General features: G+C 36.6%; 1 protein-coding gene across 1 annotated transcript; it reads right to left on the bottom strand.

Annotated features, from left to right (window-relative positions):
* Positions 1–10,585: 10,585 nt before the first annotated feature.
* Positions 10,586–21,792, bottom strand: LOC145990136 (glycine receptor subunit alpha-2-like). The gene is made up of 9 exons (XM_083125799.1): positions 21,658–21,792; positions 21,224–21,312; positions 20,139–20,206; positions 18,564–18,799; positions 16,107–16,189; positions 15,383–15,532; positions 13,940–14,138; positions 13,211–13,421; positions 10,586–10,940 (listed from the first exon to the last, which is right to left on the bottom strand). The coding sequence occupies exons 1-9, from the start codon at positions 21,687–21,689 to the stop codon at positions 10,761–10,763; spliced, it is 1,248 nt and encodes a 415-aa protein (XP_082981925.1). The 5' UTR covers positions 21,690–21,792; the 3' UTR covers positions 10,586–10,760.
* Between the last annotated feature and the right edge of the window lie 252 nt (positions 21,793–22,044).

The raw sequence follows: 22,044 nt of genomic DNA, 5'->3' as shown, positions 1-22,044 counted from the left end.
CTCAAGTTTTATACTGTAGCTACATTACAGAACATCACTTTTTAACATATAATGCTTATAGTGTTGGTATTCTGCTTAATTTAATGCAGGTGCATCCTTTGGGCTGTAATAATTGTACTAAGTGTACTTCATACAGTTGCATCTTGCACGTTACCCGATAAAACAGAGAAATAAAAATAAATAATATCAAATTCCTTCGCATTTCTAACATCTTGTAGCAGGACAATTTTACTTTAACAAGTGATATTTGCATTAAAGATAGAATCCATGTAATTATTGCTATGGATTACTAAAATAATTATATTTACCCCAAGCAGAGGGGGCGAGTTCTTTTAAGGAAGAACCGTAATAAATTCTCGACATTAGCTTAGGAATTTCTAGCTAAGGTTCTGTAATTCTCCTGAAACAATAATTGAATCGGTCACACGGCTGCAGCATGTTATTTGGTTTTCCCAGGTTGAATTTTTTATCTTAAGTTGTGTAACAAATTCTGTTAAATATTCAAATTGTGGGTTTTATAAATCTTATTCTCCATTCACAAACACTGTTTAAATGCATATTTATATAATTTAACTTATTACACTTAAACAATCAATGTGCTAGCTTTCCGTTATTTGCAAAACTAAACTATTAAGAATATATGGACAGTTTAACATGGTATTGTATTCAAATAAACGTCAATTATTACTTATTCATCCAAACGATTTGGGGGGGGGGGATTATGATGAACTGTTTTGGGGAAGTAATGCATCCACGGTCATGGGGTGATGTTCGACTAAAGGTTACGAGTAAAAGGAGGTTGCGTTCCAGTTTGGGGGATTCGTGATTATCAAGTTTGCTTGTTTTGTGTAGTGAGAGTGACATTGTTGCACAAATTCCAAATGATGAAATACGAGATATTTCACAAGGCCCAGTATTCAGAGACAATAGCTTATATTATGATCTTCATACTAAAGTTTGTTTTAGTATCAATGCTGTCTTGTAAGTAAACATTAATTTGAAAACAGCACATACCTATTACTTCTGATATTCTTTTTGAATAAATAATCAAAAATAATAATATGGCTTGATACTCTTAACATTTCTTGTCGTTTTAAAAATGTAGTACTGTGTAAGCTGTGGTTCAATATATACGATTAATTGGTTTCTTTCTACAAAATATTAAGTTTTTAGCTCTTACTAGGAAAACAATTGTACAATTTGTTCATATACATATTTTAATGAATGACTACAAGAAATAAATAGTAAAAAGTCAATACATGCCTTTACTAAAATTCTATTATATATATATATATATATATATATATATATATATATATATATATATATATATATAATATATATTATATATTCTAATTATAATTACCTATTGTATTTCCAAATATGCAACATATTTTCTCTTAACAGAAGTCGCACATTGTTCTTTCATATAAATTTAATCAGATTAAAAATCATAATGCATTTCATAATGTTAAATATGTTGAGAGTTATCTATATATCCATGTAGTTTGATGTGGCAATTCATCTCTTATCCCCTGATTAATGGTAAATCTTGCTCATACTAGACGCAAAACAGATCATCGAGTCTCCACTTTGCACTACACAGTATTTAATGTGATAGTGACATGTTAGATAAAGAAAAGGAATAGCTCAGGACGGGGAGTATCAAGTGAAGTGTTCATTACATCTAAATAAAAAACACATATATCTGAAAAAACTGACCTAAGTAAATACTTTATGGGGATTATGACATGAACTTGGGGGGTGCTTCATTGGCTTTGGGGGGGGTGCGTCATTGACTTTTGGTGGGATTGCGCCATTGGCCTTGGGGGGATGGGCACCCCTGATGCACATCACGAACTTAAATAAAACATTTGCGATACAAAGACAGTGGCACAAACTTCAGAACTCACCCCCCCCCCCCCCATAAACGTTTCTTTGTCTTACAGTGTTACAATATTGACCCTGGAACATACCACCTCACCTTTACGATCCCGACCCACTCATATACCATCTGGCCATTCCCACAGAACCCCGATTAGACATACACTATGAAGATCATGACAGACACGAAAATTACACAGTATTATGACCCACATCAACTTTCATTTATATATACTTACGGTTCGAAGTCTGCAGACGGAGTGGGATGTGCTTTTTACATACCATCCGAAAATATCACTCAAAAATTTTCATTCCCAGAAAACATGTCTATATTCTCGGCGGAATGTTATGCTATCTTTAAAGCGTTACAACTTGCCCTGAAACGACTCGTTCACTCTTTAATTCTCACGGACGCATTGAGTGTACTTCAAGCGCTATCACCAGCAACATACAAGTTGACCGTATTTCCCTATCTTATTCTCCGTCTCATGCTATACAACAAAAAGATTTGTCAGCGACCTTCACATATTTCCGAGCACACAGTGACCTAAATAAATATCACGATCGAGTAGACGTAATGGCTGAACAGGCGAGAACGAGAGAACACGTTACCCCGATGCGTCTGCCTTGCACTGACCTCCCCCCACGGTTCAAAATCAAATTAGAAAAGCAATGGGACGATTGGTGCACCCAACAAATACAACATACCACTACCTATAATAACTGGCATGCACAAATTGGAAACAAAAGTCCTTGGTTTCAAAACATGAATCTACCGCATGCAGTATCAGTGTTTACAATGCGAATGCGTGCCGGTCACGTCGTAATACACCCCAGTTCACATACAGTGCCTGCAACTTCCTGTCAGTGTGGAGAACCTACACAATCAATCACACATTTGTTTCTCTAATGCCCACTTCGGCAAAAACATCGCAATACTCTTTATAAACAATTACAACGCGTGGATATCACATTTCCGATGTTCCATTCGACTCTAATTTATGAACCAAGGACTGACGTCATGTGGATATTAATAACAATAATAATAATAATAATATTTTATTGTCATTAAGCTTGTACAGCAATAAACAACATCAAGAACAAAATACATGTGACATATATTATAAAATAATATAAAATTATAACCTGTTTTACGTTTAAGTTGCACTAAAATACAATATTTTTAATTTCAAGAAATTCTTGAGTTGAGTACAATGGTGTAGCAACTAACCAGGCATACAGTTTATGTTTAAATACATTCATAGGAATATTTGTCACATCAAGAGGTAGCTTATTAAATAGTCTTAATCCTAGAGCTTCATAACTATTCAATGATTTTGAGAGTCTATGATAGGGTATATTTATACGCCTGCTGTTTCTTGTAGTATAGGAATGTACAGTGTCTCTCAAAAGTTTTAGGACAACGACATTTTAAACTAGGCAACCCAATTTACACAAGCCGTTGGTGGGTTGCGTGCAGAGTTAGGCTCAATTTCAGGGTTGCCACACGCACAATAGATATTTATAAAATACGCGAAAGAAATATAAACAAGTATTATTGTATAAAATTATTAAAAATATCACTATTATATCGCAAATAACAAAATTCTTTCTGAAAGAAAAAAATTGGTTTTCTAGTATTTCATCGCTGATGAGTCTACAGTAAGGAAAAGAGGTGAGAGGAAACGAAAGGTTACAAAAGAGAGGAGAAAGAGAAAGCGAAAGGAGAAAAGGAAAAGTAGAGGAGAGAAGAAAGATAGGATAGACGAGGAGAGGAGATGTAGTGAGGAGAATGGAAAAAGATTCGAGGAGAGATGAGGAATTAAGAACAAAGAAGAAAAAAAGGAGGAAAACGAGAGGAGAGGAGAGGAGAGGAGAGGAGAGGAGAGGAGGAGACGAGAAGACGGAAGTGGAGAGTAGAGTAAAGGAGAGAAAAAGAGAAGAACGAAAAAAGAGAGAATAGTGCAGTGGAGTCGGAAATCTAAGACAGGAAAGGAGATAAGAGGAGTGGAGAAGAGTGGGATGGAGATAAGATGCGAGAAAAGTAGGGAAGGCGATATGAGATAAAATCAGAACGGAAAGAGGGGAGAGAAGAAGGAGAAGGAACTGGAGAGAAGAGGTAGTTGCAGAAAATATCGTCTGAGCGTCAAGAATGGATGCATTGGTCAAATTATCGACATGAAACATTCAATAACATTTTGAAATGTACTGGAGAATATATTAGATCGGTGCGAAATGCCTTTTGGCTGAGTTCAGAGCAAATTAAAATCTTCCATGTAAGATCTTTGATTTTACCTGCGATTACACCACTAAAAAAATGAATGTAATTTTTAATATTTATAAGAATTACTCAATTTTTCTCCACTTCTCGGTTCGTTGAAATGGAGATTTTGTAATTCAATATTTCCCCTCCCCCCCATCGTTAATTCCAAACTGAATCATTCCGTTTCACACGGCGTGGACAATGAACACAATGGGATATGTCTAAAACTTACGAAAATTTTCTGCCACCGGAAGGGTTTGAACCTACGACCATCACATTGACAATCCTGAACGGTAGCCACTACCCTACAAGCTTTAGCTCCTTAAACCAGCTAGAAGAACCACTACACCACGCCTTTACCTTCGAATGAAACAACAATTTTTTTTAAGTATTCTGTCCCTCCAATATTGTAAATGTCGTTTGGTATACGTGTAGTTGAACTTTTACTTTAATTTTGATTCGCTTTCTTGTAGTATAACCGATATCTTCGAGAAATATTTTTCGAAGTGATTAAAAACGAGAATATTGGTAGTTGTGAAAATGCGAGTTATTTCTTCTAACTTATTATTGTGATTAGACATTATTAATGGAAAATATCTAGAGGCTTGAACATTACAGGACGATGTTCTTTTCCTGTGATACTGTAACAGACAAAATGCTTGTTTACTGATGCAAGTCTTGTGTCCAGAACAGTCTTATGAAATGTATTTGCTGTTGCGTAAGGTAACACGAAATAATTACACCGTGTGCGAACTACCAAATCTGTGCAACGTTATACGTAAACAGGCTACGTTTACGTATAACGTATACGTAAACTCACGCTATTCAAGGCCGCTTCTTATCGCAAAACACTAAATAGCGTGAGTGCGTCACTTTGATCGCGAGCAAGCTAGAGTACCAAGCTTGTCTGCCTTAGAAAACCAAGTAATTTTTTTCACGGTTTCCGAACGCGATTGCTATTGTAGAAGTATATATTCTCTCAGAAGAGCAAGAAAGGAAATTCGACCAATGTTCTCCCGTCGTTTAAACCCAAATATTATCTAGTAAACGGAAAGTCCAAGATTGTCAATAAACGGTTTAACCTATCTGAGCATAAGGTGAATGTAAATACTAAATTTAATAGAAAGGTTCTCCAAATTTCTCTTCCACTGTCTACGTAAGGTCAGTACCCAGGGGAGGGGCCATGTGGGCCATGCTTCCCCCTCGAACCCTAAAATATTTAAATGTGAACTTATAAATAAATAAATACGAAAATAACATCGTCGATTTTTGAAATGAGTAAAAATTTCAATTTTGCTTTTGTAAAAATGAATCTGTTTCTTGGCCAAAAGTCTTCAAGCTGCAATATTGGGTGGTTTTAGTTTTATAATCATTGATGCAATGCTACCAGACGTCCGATTCACCGATTTAGTCAGGACAGTGCGTTACTTTCAATCCCTGTCCCGACTTTTTCGAACTGCAATCGTGATGCGAAAATGTCTCTTTATTATTGTTTTCTTTTTTTGTTAACTCACAATTATACATGTTCTTTATTGTATGAATAATTCTAAGTACGCAACATAGAATTATCATGACTTTTTAATGGCGCTCGCACTATTTGAACCATTTTGTAATATCTGTCTGTCTGTCTGTCTCTCTCTCTGGTCTACGTCAATGACAGAAATGCAAGCAATATTCTTATTTATTTTTAACCCAATTAAAGGAAAGTGTAAACATTTAAAAGAAATAAGAAAGATCATCACTGTTGCTCTTCCTTAGAAATTGTTATTCTTCGAGGAAGAAAAATTAGAAGGATTCAGTCTAGCACCTTAACACAGTGTCCCACGAGTCTCTCTTGACTAGCACTGTCAAATGTGAAGTGATTTTATGAATAAAATTTTCCGCCTGTTTACGTATAACGTTGCACAGATTTGGTAGTTCGCACACGGTGTAATTATTTCGTGTTACCTTACGCAACAGCAAATACATTTCATAAGACTGTTCTGGACACAAGACTTGCATCAGTAAACAAGCATTTTGTCTGTTACAGTATCACAGGAAAAGAACATCGTCCTGTAATGTTCAAGCCTCTAGATATTTTCCATTAATAATGTCTAATCACAATAATAAGTTAGAAGAAATAACTCGCATTTTCACAACTACCAATATTCTCGTTTTTAATCACTTCGAAAAATATTTCTCGAAGATATCGGTTATACTACAAGAAAGCGAATCAAAATTAAAGTAAAAGTTCAACTACACGTATACCAAACGACATTTACAATATTGGAGGGACAGAATACTTAAAAAAAATTGTTGTTTCATTCGAAGGTAAAGGCGTGGTGTAGTGGTTCTTCTAGCTGGTTTAAGGAGCTAAAGCTTGTAGGGTAGTGGCTACCGTTCAGGATTGTCAATGTGATGGTCGTAGGTTCAAACCCTTCCGGTGGCAGAAAATTTTCGTAAGTTTTAGACATATCCCATTGTGTTCATTGTCCACGCCGTGTGAAACGGAATGATTCAGTTTGGAATTAATGATGGGGGGAGGGGAAATATTGAATTACAAAATCTCCATTTCAACGAACCGAGAAGTGGAGAAAATTTGAGTAATTCTTATAAATATTAAAAATTACATTCATTTTTTTAGTGGTGTAATCGCAGGTAAAATCAAAGATCTTACATGGAAGATTTTAATTTGCTCTGAACTCAGCCAAAAGGCATTTCGCACCGATCTAATATATTCTCCAGTACATTTCAAAATGTTATTGAATGTTTCATGTCGATAATTTGACCAATGCATCCATTCTTGACGCTCAGACGATATTTTCTGCAACTACCTCTTCTCTCCAGTTCCTTCTCCTTCTTCTCTCCCCTCTTTCCGTTCTGATTTTATCTCATATCGCCTTCCCTACTTCTCTCGCATCTTATCTCCATCCCACTCTTCTCCACTCCTCTTATCTCCTTTCCTGTCTTAGATTTCCGACTCCACTGCACTATTCTCTCTTTTTTCGTTCTTCTCTTTTTCTCTCCTTTACTCTACTCTCCACTTCCGTCTTCTCGTCTCCTCCTCTCCTCTCCTCTCCTCTCCTCTCCTCTCGTTTTCCTCCTTTTTTTCTTCTTTGTTCTTAATTCCTCATCTCTCCTCGAATCTTTTTCCATTCTCCTCACTACATCTCCTCTCCTCGTCTATCCTATCTTTCTTCTCTCCTCTACTTTTCCTTTTCTCCTTTCGCTTTCTCTTTCTCCTCTCTTTTGTAACCTTTCGTTTCCTCTCACCTCTTTTCCTTACTGTAGACTCATCAGCGATGAAATACTAGGAAACCAATTTTTTTCTTTCAGAAAGAATTTTGTTATTTGCGATATAATAGTGATATTTTTAATAATTTTATACAATAATACTTGTTTATATTTCTTTCGCGTATTTTATAAATATCTATTGTGCATGTGGCAACCCTGAAATTGAGCCTAACTCTGCACGCAACCCACCAACGGCTTGTGTAAATTGGGTTGCCTAGTTTAAAATGTCGTTGTCCTAAAACTTTTGAGAGACACTGTACATCTTGCCTACTTTGTAGCTGTGGCAAATGTTTCTTTACATACAACAGCACAGTGTAAATATATAGATTTATCACAGTCATAAATTTTAACTTAATGAACAGTGGCTTACAATGAACTAATTTGTGTGAGTTGGTAATTATTCTCACGGCTTTTTTCTGCAGTATTAAAATTTCTTGTACATAACTGCAGTTCCCCCAAAGTAAAATTTCATATAAAATAATGCTTTGAAAGAAAGCGAAGTAAGCTGATCTTACGTAATCTTCAGGTACATGACTGTTTAGATTCCTTAACAAATATATAACCCTGGAGAGCTTGGCAGTTATGTATCCCATGATAATTTATTATCAATGACAATACCTAGAAATTTCACATTGTCTGAGCTATTATCGATCGGGATGTCTCTAAGACTGAAAAACATATGCTGGGTTTTACTTTCATTCAGCAAAAAAAAAAACATTAGCTCTGAACCATAAAGAAGATTGATACAGGGTATTATCAGTTATGGCTTTAAGAGTGTTAAAGTCGTACATCTTTGCACGAAAACGCACAATCACGTAAACAAACACAGACTTGTAAACAAACTTTCAAATAACAAAACACGCACGTGTTTAGAGACATGGTATCAGAAGAAGAAGAGAGTTACCAAAGTGTAGGCGTTCTTTGAGAACACAAACTTGTCGTCACAATTACAACGCTCTTTCTAACTATATATTCAAACTACACTAATATTCTAAAATGTACCGTGCAGCGAACTTAAATTCACTTAAAAGGATATTCATTCTGATTTTGGCAGTGTAGAACATCTCCAAGCTCAAACAAGAGATTGTTCGTAATAAGATCACTCTAGGCACTATTTTACTACTGAGTTTCAACTTAAAGCACTCTAAACTGCTACAAAATGACGTATATTTAAGCAGTAATGTTTACATTAAATTTACGACTTTATAAGTGCATATTTTTCGTTACAATTATTGCAATCTTTATGTTAACCTTCTGCTATTGCTTCCTGCGAATGCGGGGTACATTCAATTTTGCATGGATCAATGTTTTCACCTTTAATAACAAAGGAATATTGCTCGTGTGTTACTAGGGTTGCTAACTGGTAACACCTTTTTGGTGGAAAATTAGCTAAATCACTCATAAAATGTTGCTAAAAGCCACACGCAAGGAACCAGATTTCCTGTGACAAATCATATCGTAGCGTAAGAACCGGAGACACGTGACTCCAATTTATGAAATTTACAGGCGAGAGGAAATAATGTATTCTTAGGAATATATCTGACTTAAAAAAAAAGGAATAGAAGTGGAGATATGTCGATCTGACTCCAAATACAGTTTTCACATGAGTTTATTGAAACAAAACTGGAAACGGCATTTTTGGAATTACGTTCCTATAACTCTCATACGACAATATGGTCATGTACCGGGTGGCCAGAATTAAAGTTACCCAACTCAGAGCCCTCTGTAGCCTGTTTGAGGCATCGTAGAACTCTGAAATTTGGTGGATCCACTATGCAGACCATGGGGAAGAGGATGCTGATAAAAAATAGTTCAGTTTTCCGCCACCAGGTTGAAATGTGGCGCTGTACTTCCATGATGGGTTGTAATAATGACGTAAACTGCTCCAATTGGTTATGGATTTGCCTGCACCTTGCAATCTTGCAATAAACGAGCCACTAACAAATGTCTTTCTAATTAATAACTCAGCTAAATCGCTTAACGTGATTATTTGTACAACCATCATGGAAGTACAGCGCCACATTTCAACCTGGTGGCGGAAAATTAAACCTTTTTTATCGCCATCCTCTTCCCCATGTTCTGCATAGTGGATTCATCAAATTTCAGATTTCTACGATGCCTCAAACAGGCTACAGAGGACTCTGAGTTGGGTAACTTTAATTCTGGCCACCCGGTATTATGTAGACATCAGATGCTATAGCTATTGTCTGGTCTTACGGCAGTCAGCCTACATGCTGGCAAGGGTAGCGGGGAAGCGACCAATCCAGCGCGATGAGAAACACAGCAGCCTATCAGTCGAGAGAAAGTCAAGAAATCAACAGGTAAGTCAAGAAATTATACTTGTGGTAAATTATTTTTTGATATTTGTTTTTCAGTATAGTGAATTTACATTGTTATAAACCTGAACTGGGATTTGATACAATTGAATATTAGATTTCATTTGATTTATTTTATTTCGCGTTTTGTGCCTCTTGGCTAATTTGTGAACGTGGGGATGAGGGATGAAATGATGAAATTGATGAATGGACATTCACAAGCAACAAAGCCCGAGCGGGATTCGAACCCCGTATCCTTGGCGTTGCAGCGCGATGTGCTAACCACTCAGCTACAGGATCCGGCAATTTAATATTAAAAATTCCAATATTGTATTGAGTAGTGGTTTAGATTTTTTCGCTTTGTTTCGTAATTATTACATTCTCACATGCGTGAAGTTTTGTAAAAATATTAAAGTAGTGTGACCCCTCGTCATCCAGGATGAAGTCTGAAGCATTAATTTTTACATGCATTAATAATTAAAGCAAGTCTAAATCTCTTGTTAAAGCACAGCTTCAGTTTTCATCTTAACCATCCTTGTGGTAGGGATTTAATAATTGAATAAAAAATATATATCTTCTTAATTTCCAACTATAATTAAGTAGGGAACGATTAAATACGTTAAGAAAAAGGGGAAAAAATCAAGACAAAAGAAAGAAAGGTCAAGAAAAAGTAATGAAGTCAAGAAATTTGGATTTCTTATTTTGGCAGACAACCTGTTATAGAACGAGGTGCGCGCAGCACCTCCTCCCGCGACTTCGTAACTCTTGGCGCCACCGCTGTTGTGTGGGTGGTCTGCGGCGTATTCGCCGCTCCCCCGACTTTCCTTGTCAGCATGTAGGCCACCCGCCGAAAGACCAAACACAAGCCATAATCTAGCAAGTGACGTTACACACATATCCACTTCCATACACCACATGGGTTGGAGGTCGCAGCGCATCCTAGCACGCAGCAGTACTGAAGGCTTCTGGAACCACTAACTTTACACTAATCTGTGAAGTTTGTATACCTTACGCCTTCACACGAATTACTCACAACCCACTGTACTCTGGATTTTGTAACCTAAGTAAAAACACCAATACCACACGTTAAAAACAACGAACAATGCAGGGAAAACAAAGATGGCTGCTCGATCATAAATGTTCCATTTCTTCTTCCTCAAGCACTTCAGGCAGGCTCTGACAATACTCAGCTGCTTCAACGATTTCTGGAAAATACAAATATGTATATGTATGTAGCTACTGTTAAACTTTGAAAGTCATTCAGTAACTGTAACAAGTTATCTTTAGAATTTAGTAACACTTTCGCTCTATATCCGTTGTAGTACTCGTACTACAGGTAGAAGATAGGAAAATGTGAAATTAAAACAAATACCAGCTTCTAAATTAATTGGAAATTTTATATAATACAATTTACATGTCTGTCTGTCAATGGGAGTAAAAACATGGCTGCAATTGGCATTATATTGACTTATAACAATTAAAAGTAGAAATATATGTATGTCTAAAATGCCGATGTTAAAATTTAGTTACCCAGGTTTGACTTGCTTCAAAGATGACATTTTTTAAAACGAACTTAGAATCTAATATTTATTTATAATGCTATGAGTTATGTTCATTAATAGGTCCAAAAAAAAATTGCATGCACTCAACCAGGGGATGTCAATGAACTGGTTTGTTTCCACAGACCAAATCACGCTTACATCGAGTTGTTTTAAGTCTATTTTATGCACAGATAGGCTAATCGGGACTGGTTTAAAGTGGAATCTGAATCAGTATGTGACTTCCACCGGGTGTCGAACCCGAGACCCGTTGGTTAACACTATTCCATCGGGAGAGTCACGTGCTTGCATGCGAAGACACATACTTACTCTTTAGCATTCCTAAACCCGAAGATTTCTGGTTGCAACAAAACAAGCTTTCCATCTGTCCCTAACCTGTGCAAGATCAGTCCAATATTTTCTACGCTTACGGATTTTCTTTAGGTCCATCTCAACGTTGTCCCTCTATCTTCGCCTTGGCCTTCCTTACAGCTCTCTTACCATCAGGTTTCTCAACAAGAATTCTGTAAACTCTTCTTTCCCATTCATGCCACAAGAAGACGCATCTTCAACTTATTTGTGCAAGGTTATTGCAAAGTTCGTGCAAGATTTTTTTTTTGATTTTTTTTAAATGTGATCAATCACACACCAATTGAAAAATAATCCCTCCCAGATTTTTTTACATTGCACAAGCGTATGTTTTAAAAACAGAGATGCCAGTAACACAGGTGCGATCATGGCGACGAACCAGGCGAACAAACCGTTGCTCGTTCTTTTACTGGCCATCAAGGTCACCGGACTTGTTTCCGTGCAATTTCGTCTTGCGGGCTTACGTCAAGGATCACATCTAAGTACCACCCCACCCCCCAGCAGGACCTCCATGATCCGTCACACCGAACCACCGCTGCTATTAGCACAGTCACTTGTGATATGCTGCGTTTGGTGTCAGCAGAAATGAACAACATACTCGATGTGTATCGTGTGACAACGGATGGACATATTGAACATTTACGAGGACTGTAAAAAATTTCGGTGAGTTTGTCTCTTTCTTGGTGTGGGAATCATACATGTAATCGAACCGTTCAATTATATCTATTTTTAAACTTCTCTTACGGACCATATAATCAGGGGTGCCCATCCCCTCCAAGGCAAATGGCGCATCTCCTCCAAAATCATGTCATTCGCGTCCTCAAACCATATAGTAATCCATACAAAGTATTTAATTACGACAAGGTGTTTACCGAAAGTAACTCTTTCCTTAGCTTTACTGAACACTATATTTGATCTGCCCCTCCTTCCTAAACAGGGGTGTCCATTACTCAAGACTGTCCCTAAAATTGTTCATCATAATAACCACAAAATAGTTTATTTTCGAATAAACTTAAAGCTAGCACATTGATTGGTCAAATGTAGTAAATTAAATTATTAGTGTTTGTGAGTGAGTTTATGAAACTCACAATTTGAGTATGTAACACAAATTGTTACACAACTTAAGATAAAGATAGAAAATTCAACCTTAGCAAACCAAATAACATGCTCCAGCCGTATGACCGATTCAGTTATTGTATAATCTAAGACCTAGAGTTGGATACTGTCCCCCCCCCCCCCAACGTTTAATTCAGAATCCCCCCAGAACCCACGTTTCAATTAAGGCCGAATATGTAATAGTTGGATATCCCCCCCCCCCTTTCGATAATACCCTTAAACACTTTATTTTCTTCATTTAATGGATTAAATATTGTGCATTTAAGGTGTAAAAGTTTTACATATATTTTGGAAAAAATATGTAAGTGTTGAATTTTATATTATTTAAAAGTAGAGAAATCCACCACAAAAATTTTGATGGCGCAACCTTCGCCATATTCCCCCCTGTGGGCACCCCTGCATATAATTATCCTCTATTTACCAGGAATACTTAAAACAACAACGGAAATTACCTTTCTGTTCTTGACGTTGTTATCTACATTGTCATCTACAAGTAGTAGCTTATTGTTGGTGAATTTACTGACGTCATCTGCTATAGTTTCCTTGGACTTTTCAGTCACTAGCACCACACCGTACTGGAGTAGAGCCAGGAATACGAAAACAATGCAGGAAAGGACCCAAACATCAGAAGCCCTGATATTCAAAGATGGGGGCGCCAAGGTGCTGTGAAAAAAGAACAGTTCATATACAAAAGTACAAAACCCAAAGTATAGATTAACAGTAGTACTATAGCCTGAGTGTCAAATTGTAAAAATTACCTGGAACTTGCTTTCAGAATTTCTGAATTTGCTAAATCTGAAATGAGGCTTCCAAATTGATTCAAGGACAGTGGCGATTAGGTGGGGGGGCGAATGCCCCACACACTTTTGGCCCCTCACTATGGCCTCTTAATGCTAAGCCTTGTCTACCAATATAAAGTAGACTGTCCTTGCCCTCAATTTTGGCAGCCAATTGCCGGCCCTGTTCAGGGCTATTTCAATATCATAACTGTTGCATGACCAATTGTTGAAATAAGTCTAAATTCCGAATTCCGCAAATAGGGTGAATTGCACTGAGCTGTTCTGACTTAAAATTATACATACAAATTTAGGTTATTCTCCTAATGTATAAAGTGATCCAACAAAGAATGTCTAGTAATTTATTTAAAGATTGCATTTAAGTAATAATGAAAAATTGCTTACGTTGTTGCTTCGAATATGGTGACCAGCGTAAGGATATTCGTGACCAGTAGAGCGATGCGTCCAGGAACAATTTCTGGAGACACCAGGAAGCTACCCCAGGAGATGATCACGAATAAGCCTGTTGGTAAGTAGAACTGAAGGATGTAGGATGTTGCCTGTCGCCTTATTTCAAGTCGCATCACTAGCCCAGACATTTGTACTGTAATTAGGAATGATATGATAGATGTTCGCTCTTTGTTTGATATTTAAGTTCAATAACACACAAGCATCCCCCCTTGTCTCTCTCTCGTGACACTACAGTGCATTGTGAGCCTTAATCTCTTTCACTGTCAGCGTCAAATCTTCTCTTTCTAGTTTCCAATTTTATCTTCATCTCATCCCTCTTCGCTTTGATGTATTCCGGGATGAGACTTCCACCTTCATGTTCATTTCTCTCTCTCTCTCTCTCTCTCTCTCTCTCTCTCTCTCTCTCTCTCTCTCTCTCTCTCTCTCTCTCTCTCTCTCTCTCTCTCTCTCTCTCTCTCTCTCTCTCTCTCTTTCTCTCTTTCCTTGACACTGCAGCCATCTTGTAAGTCATGATCTCTTTCAGCATTAATCCTCCTCAGTATCTAATATCTTGCTCTTTCTTTCTCTGTATTCACTTCCTCAGCCTTTGCAGAGTCTTGATCCTCTCCTAAATCAGTTTAAAATTCTGCTTCCACCTCTAATCTCTAATTTTCCTTCCTCTCTCTTTCTGCCCCTCTTACTGTACAACCATCTGTTTGTCTTCTTCCATTCTTTGTCAATTGGGAGTAAAATGCTAAAGTGAGAAAGTGACTAGTGAGATTGAGACAAAAACTTGTGTGAAGAAGAAATTGTTGATAACTTGCACAAGAACTATAGAATTTTATGTTTATTTTTATGAAAAATAGTTGTTGGTGATAATAAATACATTGGTCTCACCAATGCAGCTTATAACTTAACACTGTTTTTATTTTAGAGCGTGTAAGATTCATGCATCATAATTCGCATGTAGCTATTTGTATAATTTTGTCAAATTTACTACTACTTGATGATTTCTAAAACTACAACATATATATTTGTATTTTTGTAATGAATCTAATGAGCAAAATTAATTTGGACAAAATTAAGAATTCTTATGAAGAAGTTGTATAAGTTATGAGATTCAAAGGAAAAATATGAAAAACGTTATTTTGTCCACTATGATAGATCGCTTTCAGCCATCCATGGGCAAAAGAATGATGTACGCATGATGTTGCACTCGTATCCGTGTCTGGAATGAGAGGATGGTGCGCATCATACAGCCCCTTGCGCATAGATACACGCATGCGCAGGAAAAGTTGCACATGCATAAACGCTTCCCCAACGAGAAGCTGCAGATTCTATGCAATTTAATACTGCTTTATCGAGAAGCCGCTTCGAGAAGAGCTATTTCTTACTTACAGTTTTTCCTTGTTACGAGAACTGGTTCCTTGTCGTGCGACAGCTTCATCACATACTCAGGAGTATCTTCATAGTGAGTTCTTGACGTCTGGAACACTACAGGTTTCGAAGGTGCCCACTTCAAAACTATATCTTCCACTCGTTCTGGATCTAAGAACAATAAATTACAATGGATATGAGATTCCACAATGCATCTGCTTTGTAAATTATGTGGGAATATTGCTTTCAGTTAATTTTTTGTTACACACTTCACCAAACATGAGAAACGAAATTGTTCAAAACCAATAACTTCTCAATTTTAAAGTTACAACTTTGAGTGACAATCTAGTATATACAGTATATCTGGGCAGGAGTGTAATGCCCAGTTGTCTAAAGTGGTTTAATTAGAATCCTTAAATAAAGAGTTGCCGCAAAGTTAAATATAGGGAAGAGATGGGTAACGGAGACACTTGAGCAATTAAGCCTTGTTTCCATATTTTTAAAAAAATGCTGACCAAGACAGTTTATATAATGATTTAAAAACACTTTACATGTAACGTTTCAATCCTGTATCAGAATCTTCCTCAGACTAGGACCAAACTAGTTTAGTTTTGTCTGAGGAAGACCCTAATACAGGGTTGAAACGTTACATGTAAAGTGATTTTAAATCTTTACATAAACTATATAAACACTATATAAACACTGAGTTGCTGACCAAGATCAAATTATTTAAATTTTTACTTACATAGTACCGTTTTGATGATACAGCACTGAACATCAAAAGGATAGTTTCCAAAATCAAATTCACATGGAGATCTCACAGTAATTCTGAAAAAAGGCAGATGATTATCCTCGTAAACATTACAAACTTTTCAATAGCTTCAGAATGTGTCGTAAATATTTCTCGGTAATTCCACAAATTTTAAATAAGATTTTTTATAAATCACAATCACCGTTTCATATTAAAATACAGTTTTAAAATGCACTTCTCAAAAAAGGTTTGGAACATTGTTATATTAGGTAATAGGTGATAGGCACGGTGGCATATGTCGGCAAAGACACAAGAACGTCCAGCAGATAGACAGATACCATGTGTTGTTATTGTCTAATATTATATTACCTGACCAAAGAAGGTATTCATTAGGTATTCAGGGCTTCCGTTGAACCACCATTACTTTAATCGAAGTTTAAAAACTCCGCATAGAATGAGGGGAACGATTGTTATTTTCCCGCTAACCGTACTAACCAAGTTTCATTCTGTTTGCCACACTGAATTTGGCAGATTGTCTTGAATTTGCGTTTCTTGAAAAAAAAAATCATTTCTGCAGTGCAATATTTTATTATGTAAATTGGATGTAAAACTTGGTCTCTTACATTAAAAGAGGAATATAAATTAAGAGTGTTTGAAAATAAAATCCTTAGGAAAATATTTGGACCTAAAAAGGATGAGGAGACAGGTGAGTGGAGAATTTTACGTAATTTAGAACTGCACAATTTGTATTCCTGTGTAGATGTTTTTAAAATAATTAAATGAAGAAGACTTAGGTGGGCAGGTCATATGGCACGAAGGGAGAGTAAAGAAGAGTTTACAGGATTCTTGTTGGGAAACCTGATGGTAAGAGACCTGTAGGAAGGCCAAGAAGAAGATGTAAGAATAACGTTGAGATGGACCTAAAGGAAATCGGTAAGGATGGAAAAGATTGGATTGATCTTGCCCAGGTTAGGGACTGATGGAAGGCTTATGTTGCTGCAGCCATAAACCATCGGACTTAAGAAGGCTAGACAGTTAGTTAGTTAATAATATTTTATTATTAATAACTAGAGCTGAGTCGATAGCACCTTGAACCGATACCAATGCCGATACTCTTAACGATTCCCATCGATACCGATTCCTGAAAATTGTAACAATTTACAGGTGTTCAAAATATTGATAAATATTATTGTGTAAGCAATCTACTCCAATTACATGCATCAATTTACAGAGAATTTTGCTTTAAAATATTCAAGAATTACATCATAAAATTAAAATACATGTTATGTGATCACACAATCCATCGTTTCATGCAAAACTGGTACAGAATTTTTTAGAAAAGAAATCGAATTTTGCATACTTTTCAGGATAATTAGACTCCACGAAAATGTCACCCGGTCTTTTTACATACCCCGTGAAACGGTGGAGGACTAAAATGTCGAAAATGTATCGGTTAGTATCGGTAAATAGATTCAAACCGATCCGTCGGTATCGGCTCAGTTCTATTAATAATATTATTTTACTGTTATTTCTACGTTTTCAAAATAGTTTTCTCCAAATGGATGGGAGGATTAAGAAAATGATTTCTAACTGTTTTAAACTTTTATTATCACATTAATTGATCTCTTGTGTTAGTGAATGTCTGTGTATTAGAGGCTGAATTACCTTCAGACTCCCCTGGTATACCCATGCTACCTTCTCGTGCATTTCAAAATTGCAGTTTCCAACTTTAAATAACATTATTTGTACAGTCACGGACACTTCTGAATTATAGCAATCCAATTAACGTACAATGGAATCGTTACAACCCAGAAGTGTCCATAACTGTACAACTATTAGGAGTTTTAAGCGACATCTTACTAAAGTAGGGTTCCAATGTAGTGCCAACGATATCACCTTGTAATCAGGAGTTCCCGGATTCTAATCCAGGCGGAGGTACACTGCACTGTTATTATGACCCAAAATTAAGTTGTATAAATTAGAGTCGCGATTAGTATATTTCCGCACAAAGTGGACTTGAAACGAACTCCCTAAAGTACAAGGTGATTCATAAGTCCGGATAACATTTTAGACATTTGGCGATAGGTAAAAGTGAGAACGCGTTTGTGTGTTGGGATACTCAAGAACTTGTCCAGTGTGACTGTGCAGGGACGATTTTGTCTTAGTTCGAAAACTACCCGCTAATCTGTAGGAACTTAGCAGCCGTATCACCTCAGCTGCGACATTGACCGACCATGATAAGATAAGTATCCGTTACATATCTGCCACATCAGCAAAGATGGATACATAGAGCATTTGTGAGGTGTGTTCAAAAAAACTTTGAGGGTCTGTCGTTCTATTGGCATCAGAATTACCTCTCACCGTTGTATCGTTTAGTCTATCTGTAGTAAATTTCTAAAATCTTTCCCCGACTTATGAATCACCCTGTATAATAAAAATGTCAATTCTTACCCAAGAAGCAACAGTACATGTTTGTCTTTCGTGATGGCAAGTCTGAAAATTTTTCTGAAGCCATTCGTCCTTATCGTCAAATCTCTCATTGATTCGACGAGCATGTGGGGCATCCATACCTTACATTGTTCATATTCATGAATATTAATATATGGCCCGTCCTCCTCATCATGAACAGTGATGTTTATCCTTGGGTCCTCCCATTCCAGGTAAACGTACGCGTCGATCGATATTAGCTGTAATAAATAAATCAAGAAATACAGGGTGATTAGAAAGTCTCGTTTGAAAAGCTTTAGCAGATTTGGATGAGAAGTGTTATTACGTGAATGGCCATGACGTTTACTTTGAAATTTACTCTAATTCTACGTTGCTTAACCTGAATTTTAAACATTTTGTCCAACATTTCGTAGAAACTCTGGAAACATTGTCAGCACGTGTTTTGAATGATGGCAATGACAATTCTAAGTGGATTTGTAATGGGACTTGAAAATATCCACTTTTGTTTCATAAACCTTAGAACCTATATCCTTGATGAATAACACTGGTCGACAGTGGCAGCGATTAGGGTAGCGAAGAGAGGCAGTTGCCCCCCGCTTTTCGCCACTTTTGCCCTCGCACTATGCTAAACCTTATCTACAAAGGGAAATATACTGTATTTGCCACCCCCCTTGGTTTTGGAACCAAATCGCCGCCACTGCTGGTCGACATGGGTTTGGATGTCTCGCAGATGACTGTTGTCTCTGAATAATTTCAGCATGCTGATTCAGAAACTGAAATCAATTTTTACCCATCACGTCTAGTTTTTCAGAAAACAGCAATATATTAACTGCCATAATTTCACAATAAAATGCGTAGTTCCATTATTTTGCCAATAGATGGCTCTGTTTAGATGGTGGTAAATTATTGATTTTCTGCAATAGAAATCATCCAATTTTGAACTGTAAATTAATATAGAATTGTAAACATTTAATCCACCTTCATGTGACACATTGGCATTAAACTTGTATGAATTTTGGTTACGTAAGTTTTATTCTTGAAATCCCTCATGAAAATTTCCTTCACAAAATGTCCAAAATTCAATGATTTAACTTTGTGACCTGGGTGAAAATCCTGACCTAGGGTAAAATGGATGTCATTTGCGTGATCAGCATTCAAAATATTTCCAGAATGACCTGTTGGTTTGAAAACATGTGGGTTTCTTTTCTAAATGTCGACCAGTGCATTTGATTTGACGTAGGGTGAACAAGATTAGCGTAGACGTGACGAAAAGTGTTTCTAGAGCCAGGTTTGTCAATTGTGCAGGAGCCAATACATTCTAATGGGTTCTACTGGATTCCGTAACAGGATCGAAATCTTCTTTCTCGCACAATTTAAATTCGGTCCAACTTGCGTATTGTTTCATTTCAATTCCGAACTTGGACCGTATTTAAATTGATCCGGAAAAAAGGTTCCGGGGACGAATAATGCTAAAAAGGTTCTTTACGTTCCAGAACCTACTTTGCGTTTTCTGATTTTCTGTCCCGGATTTAAATCGGTTAACATAATATTATTATGTTATGACAATAGTTAACTTACCTGATTCTTCACGTCAATATTTGTGATTGTTTGAATTTGCCACCTAGTGTAGACTTCAACTGGCATACCTTGAAGAAAAAAAAATTTAAATGAATGGTACGCTACATGTATTATTAATTTTTCTATATTAATATATCACCACAATTACCACATAAGTATTCTTTATTATGATATTTAGAACGCAAAAATCTAACTTTATTTAATATTGTTCAAGTTGCTCATGTACGTTCAAACACTCACATACTCATAAAAAGGTAAAGGTAATGTGACCTATTGCACATTGCAACATGTACAACTGAATGATAATCTCGGCCATATGTACAGTGGGATCCATAAGTATTACCGTGCAAATTGTCCATCACCATGTTCGTGCACTTTATTTGACCCAATAAGAGCTTCAAGAATTAAAAGAAAACTCAAAACAAGCTGTTGACAACTTCTGCACCAGCATACATAAAAATCCATCACTTAAAAACACACAGGATGCGAGAGAAAAATTAATGAAAATAGTCATGGACAATTTGCACGGTAATACTCTTGGATCCCACTGTACAGATGATGTGATCAGCACCACGCACCGGCATTCGCGTTACTCGATTTCCTACTCCATTTATTCCTTACCTTATGCTCTGCAAGGAATGTGTTATATATAGACGTATTCTCCGAAATCTCATCTTTGCATTGATGTACGATACGCATCACAATTTTGTTTCATAACTGCTTTCACAATTCTTAAAGCTACCCCTTCCGATGGAAAATACAATAGTTTTGAATAGGCTAAAACCACGTGACTACTTTGTTTGGACTCAATCTTCCAACGTGACGTCACACTAATATGGCCCATCTCAGCTAATCCAACACTGGGCACAATTGGAAAACCGATTAGATTAGGTACATATATCTTGAAGTGGACTGAACACAATAGAAGAAAGGACTTTGTGTAACACCGTAGCTATGTTCCTGCATGCCAATTAAAAGTTCACTTCTTGAGTTGTAAAATTGAGCATGGACACTTTTAAAACATTTAATTAATGTCATTCACTAACACATTAAATAATTCCAGAGTTAAGTGCATTTATGCTTACCTTTGGCCGGTCTTGGAACCTTACTCTTATCGTAGTCTTTGGGTAACGACAGTTCGAATGATAGTACTTTGACCACACATGTCAGCATGCTGCAATAGAAGGAACATTACGTGAAATCGGTGGAAAAAGTATTTTTTTTATTTGGAGCCAAATTGTCTCTTCTCATACATCACTTACTAAAGAAAGTATCGTATGAAAACATTTGGAGCCTTAAAATAATCAATTGCTATTTATATGGTAGTATAGACAAGTATCAAGCACTAAACACATTATACGAGTATTTAAAATGATTGTACAGTCACAGACACTTCTACCTTATAACAGTCTCATTGAAAGTCAAAGTCACTGGGGTCGTTACAAACCGAACGTGTCCATGCCTGTATATTAATGATACCAGGTAGTTATATGTTGCAGATAAATGTTAAAAATCTTACCACAAATCTCTCAGTAAGCTTCCAAATCTCATATCGTTTTCTCATCTGCACTAATTCGTTCTTCCAAGTTTAACTTTGTCGTGCACAACGCCGCAGTTTGAAAATTATACATGCCTCATCTCTCTCATGTATCATTCCATCATGCTGTGTATTCAAGCGGGAAAAACATTTTCTCTGGTTTAATCCTACGAACAAACTACGGATCATATTCCTGTGGAAGAGATAGTATATTTAGTATCTTCTTTACAAATCAATGGATTATGCATACAAGTTCATTTATCTATTTGCCCTTAAGGACGCACACAGAAAAATCTTTCCACGTGGGCTAATGTGCCCCTATCCCACTTAATGACGTCATGTTTAAGTGTTATCGTAGGAAAGACATGT

This window comes from Lepisma saccharinum, chromosome 7 (genome assembly GCF_977018435.1).
Source record: "Lepisma saccharinum chromosome 7, izLepSacc3.1, whole genome shotgun sequence".
Classification (NCBI taxonomy): Eukaryota; Metazoa; Arthropoda; class Insecta; order Zygentoma; family Lepismatidae; genus Lepisma; species Lepisma saccharinum.
This window is presented reverse-complemented; position numbering and strand designations above follow the sequence as displayed.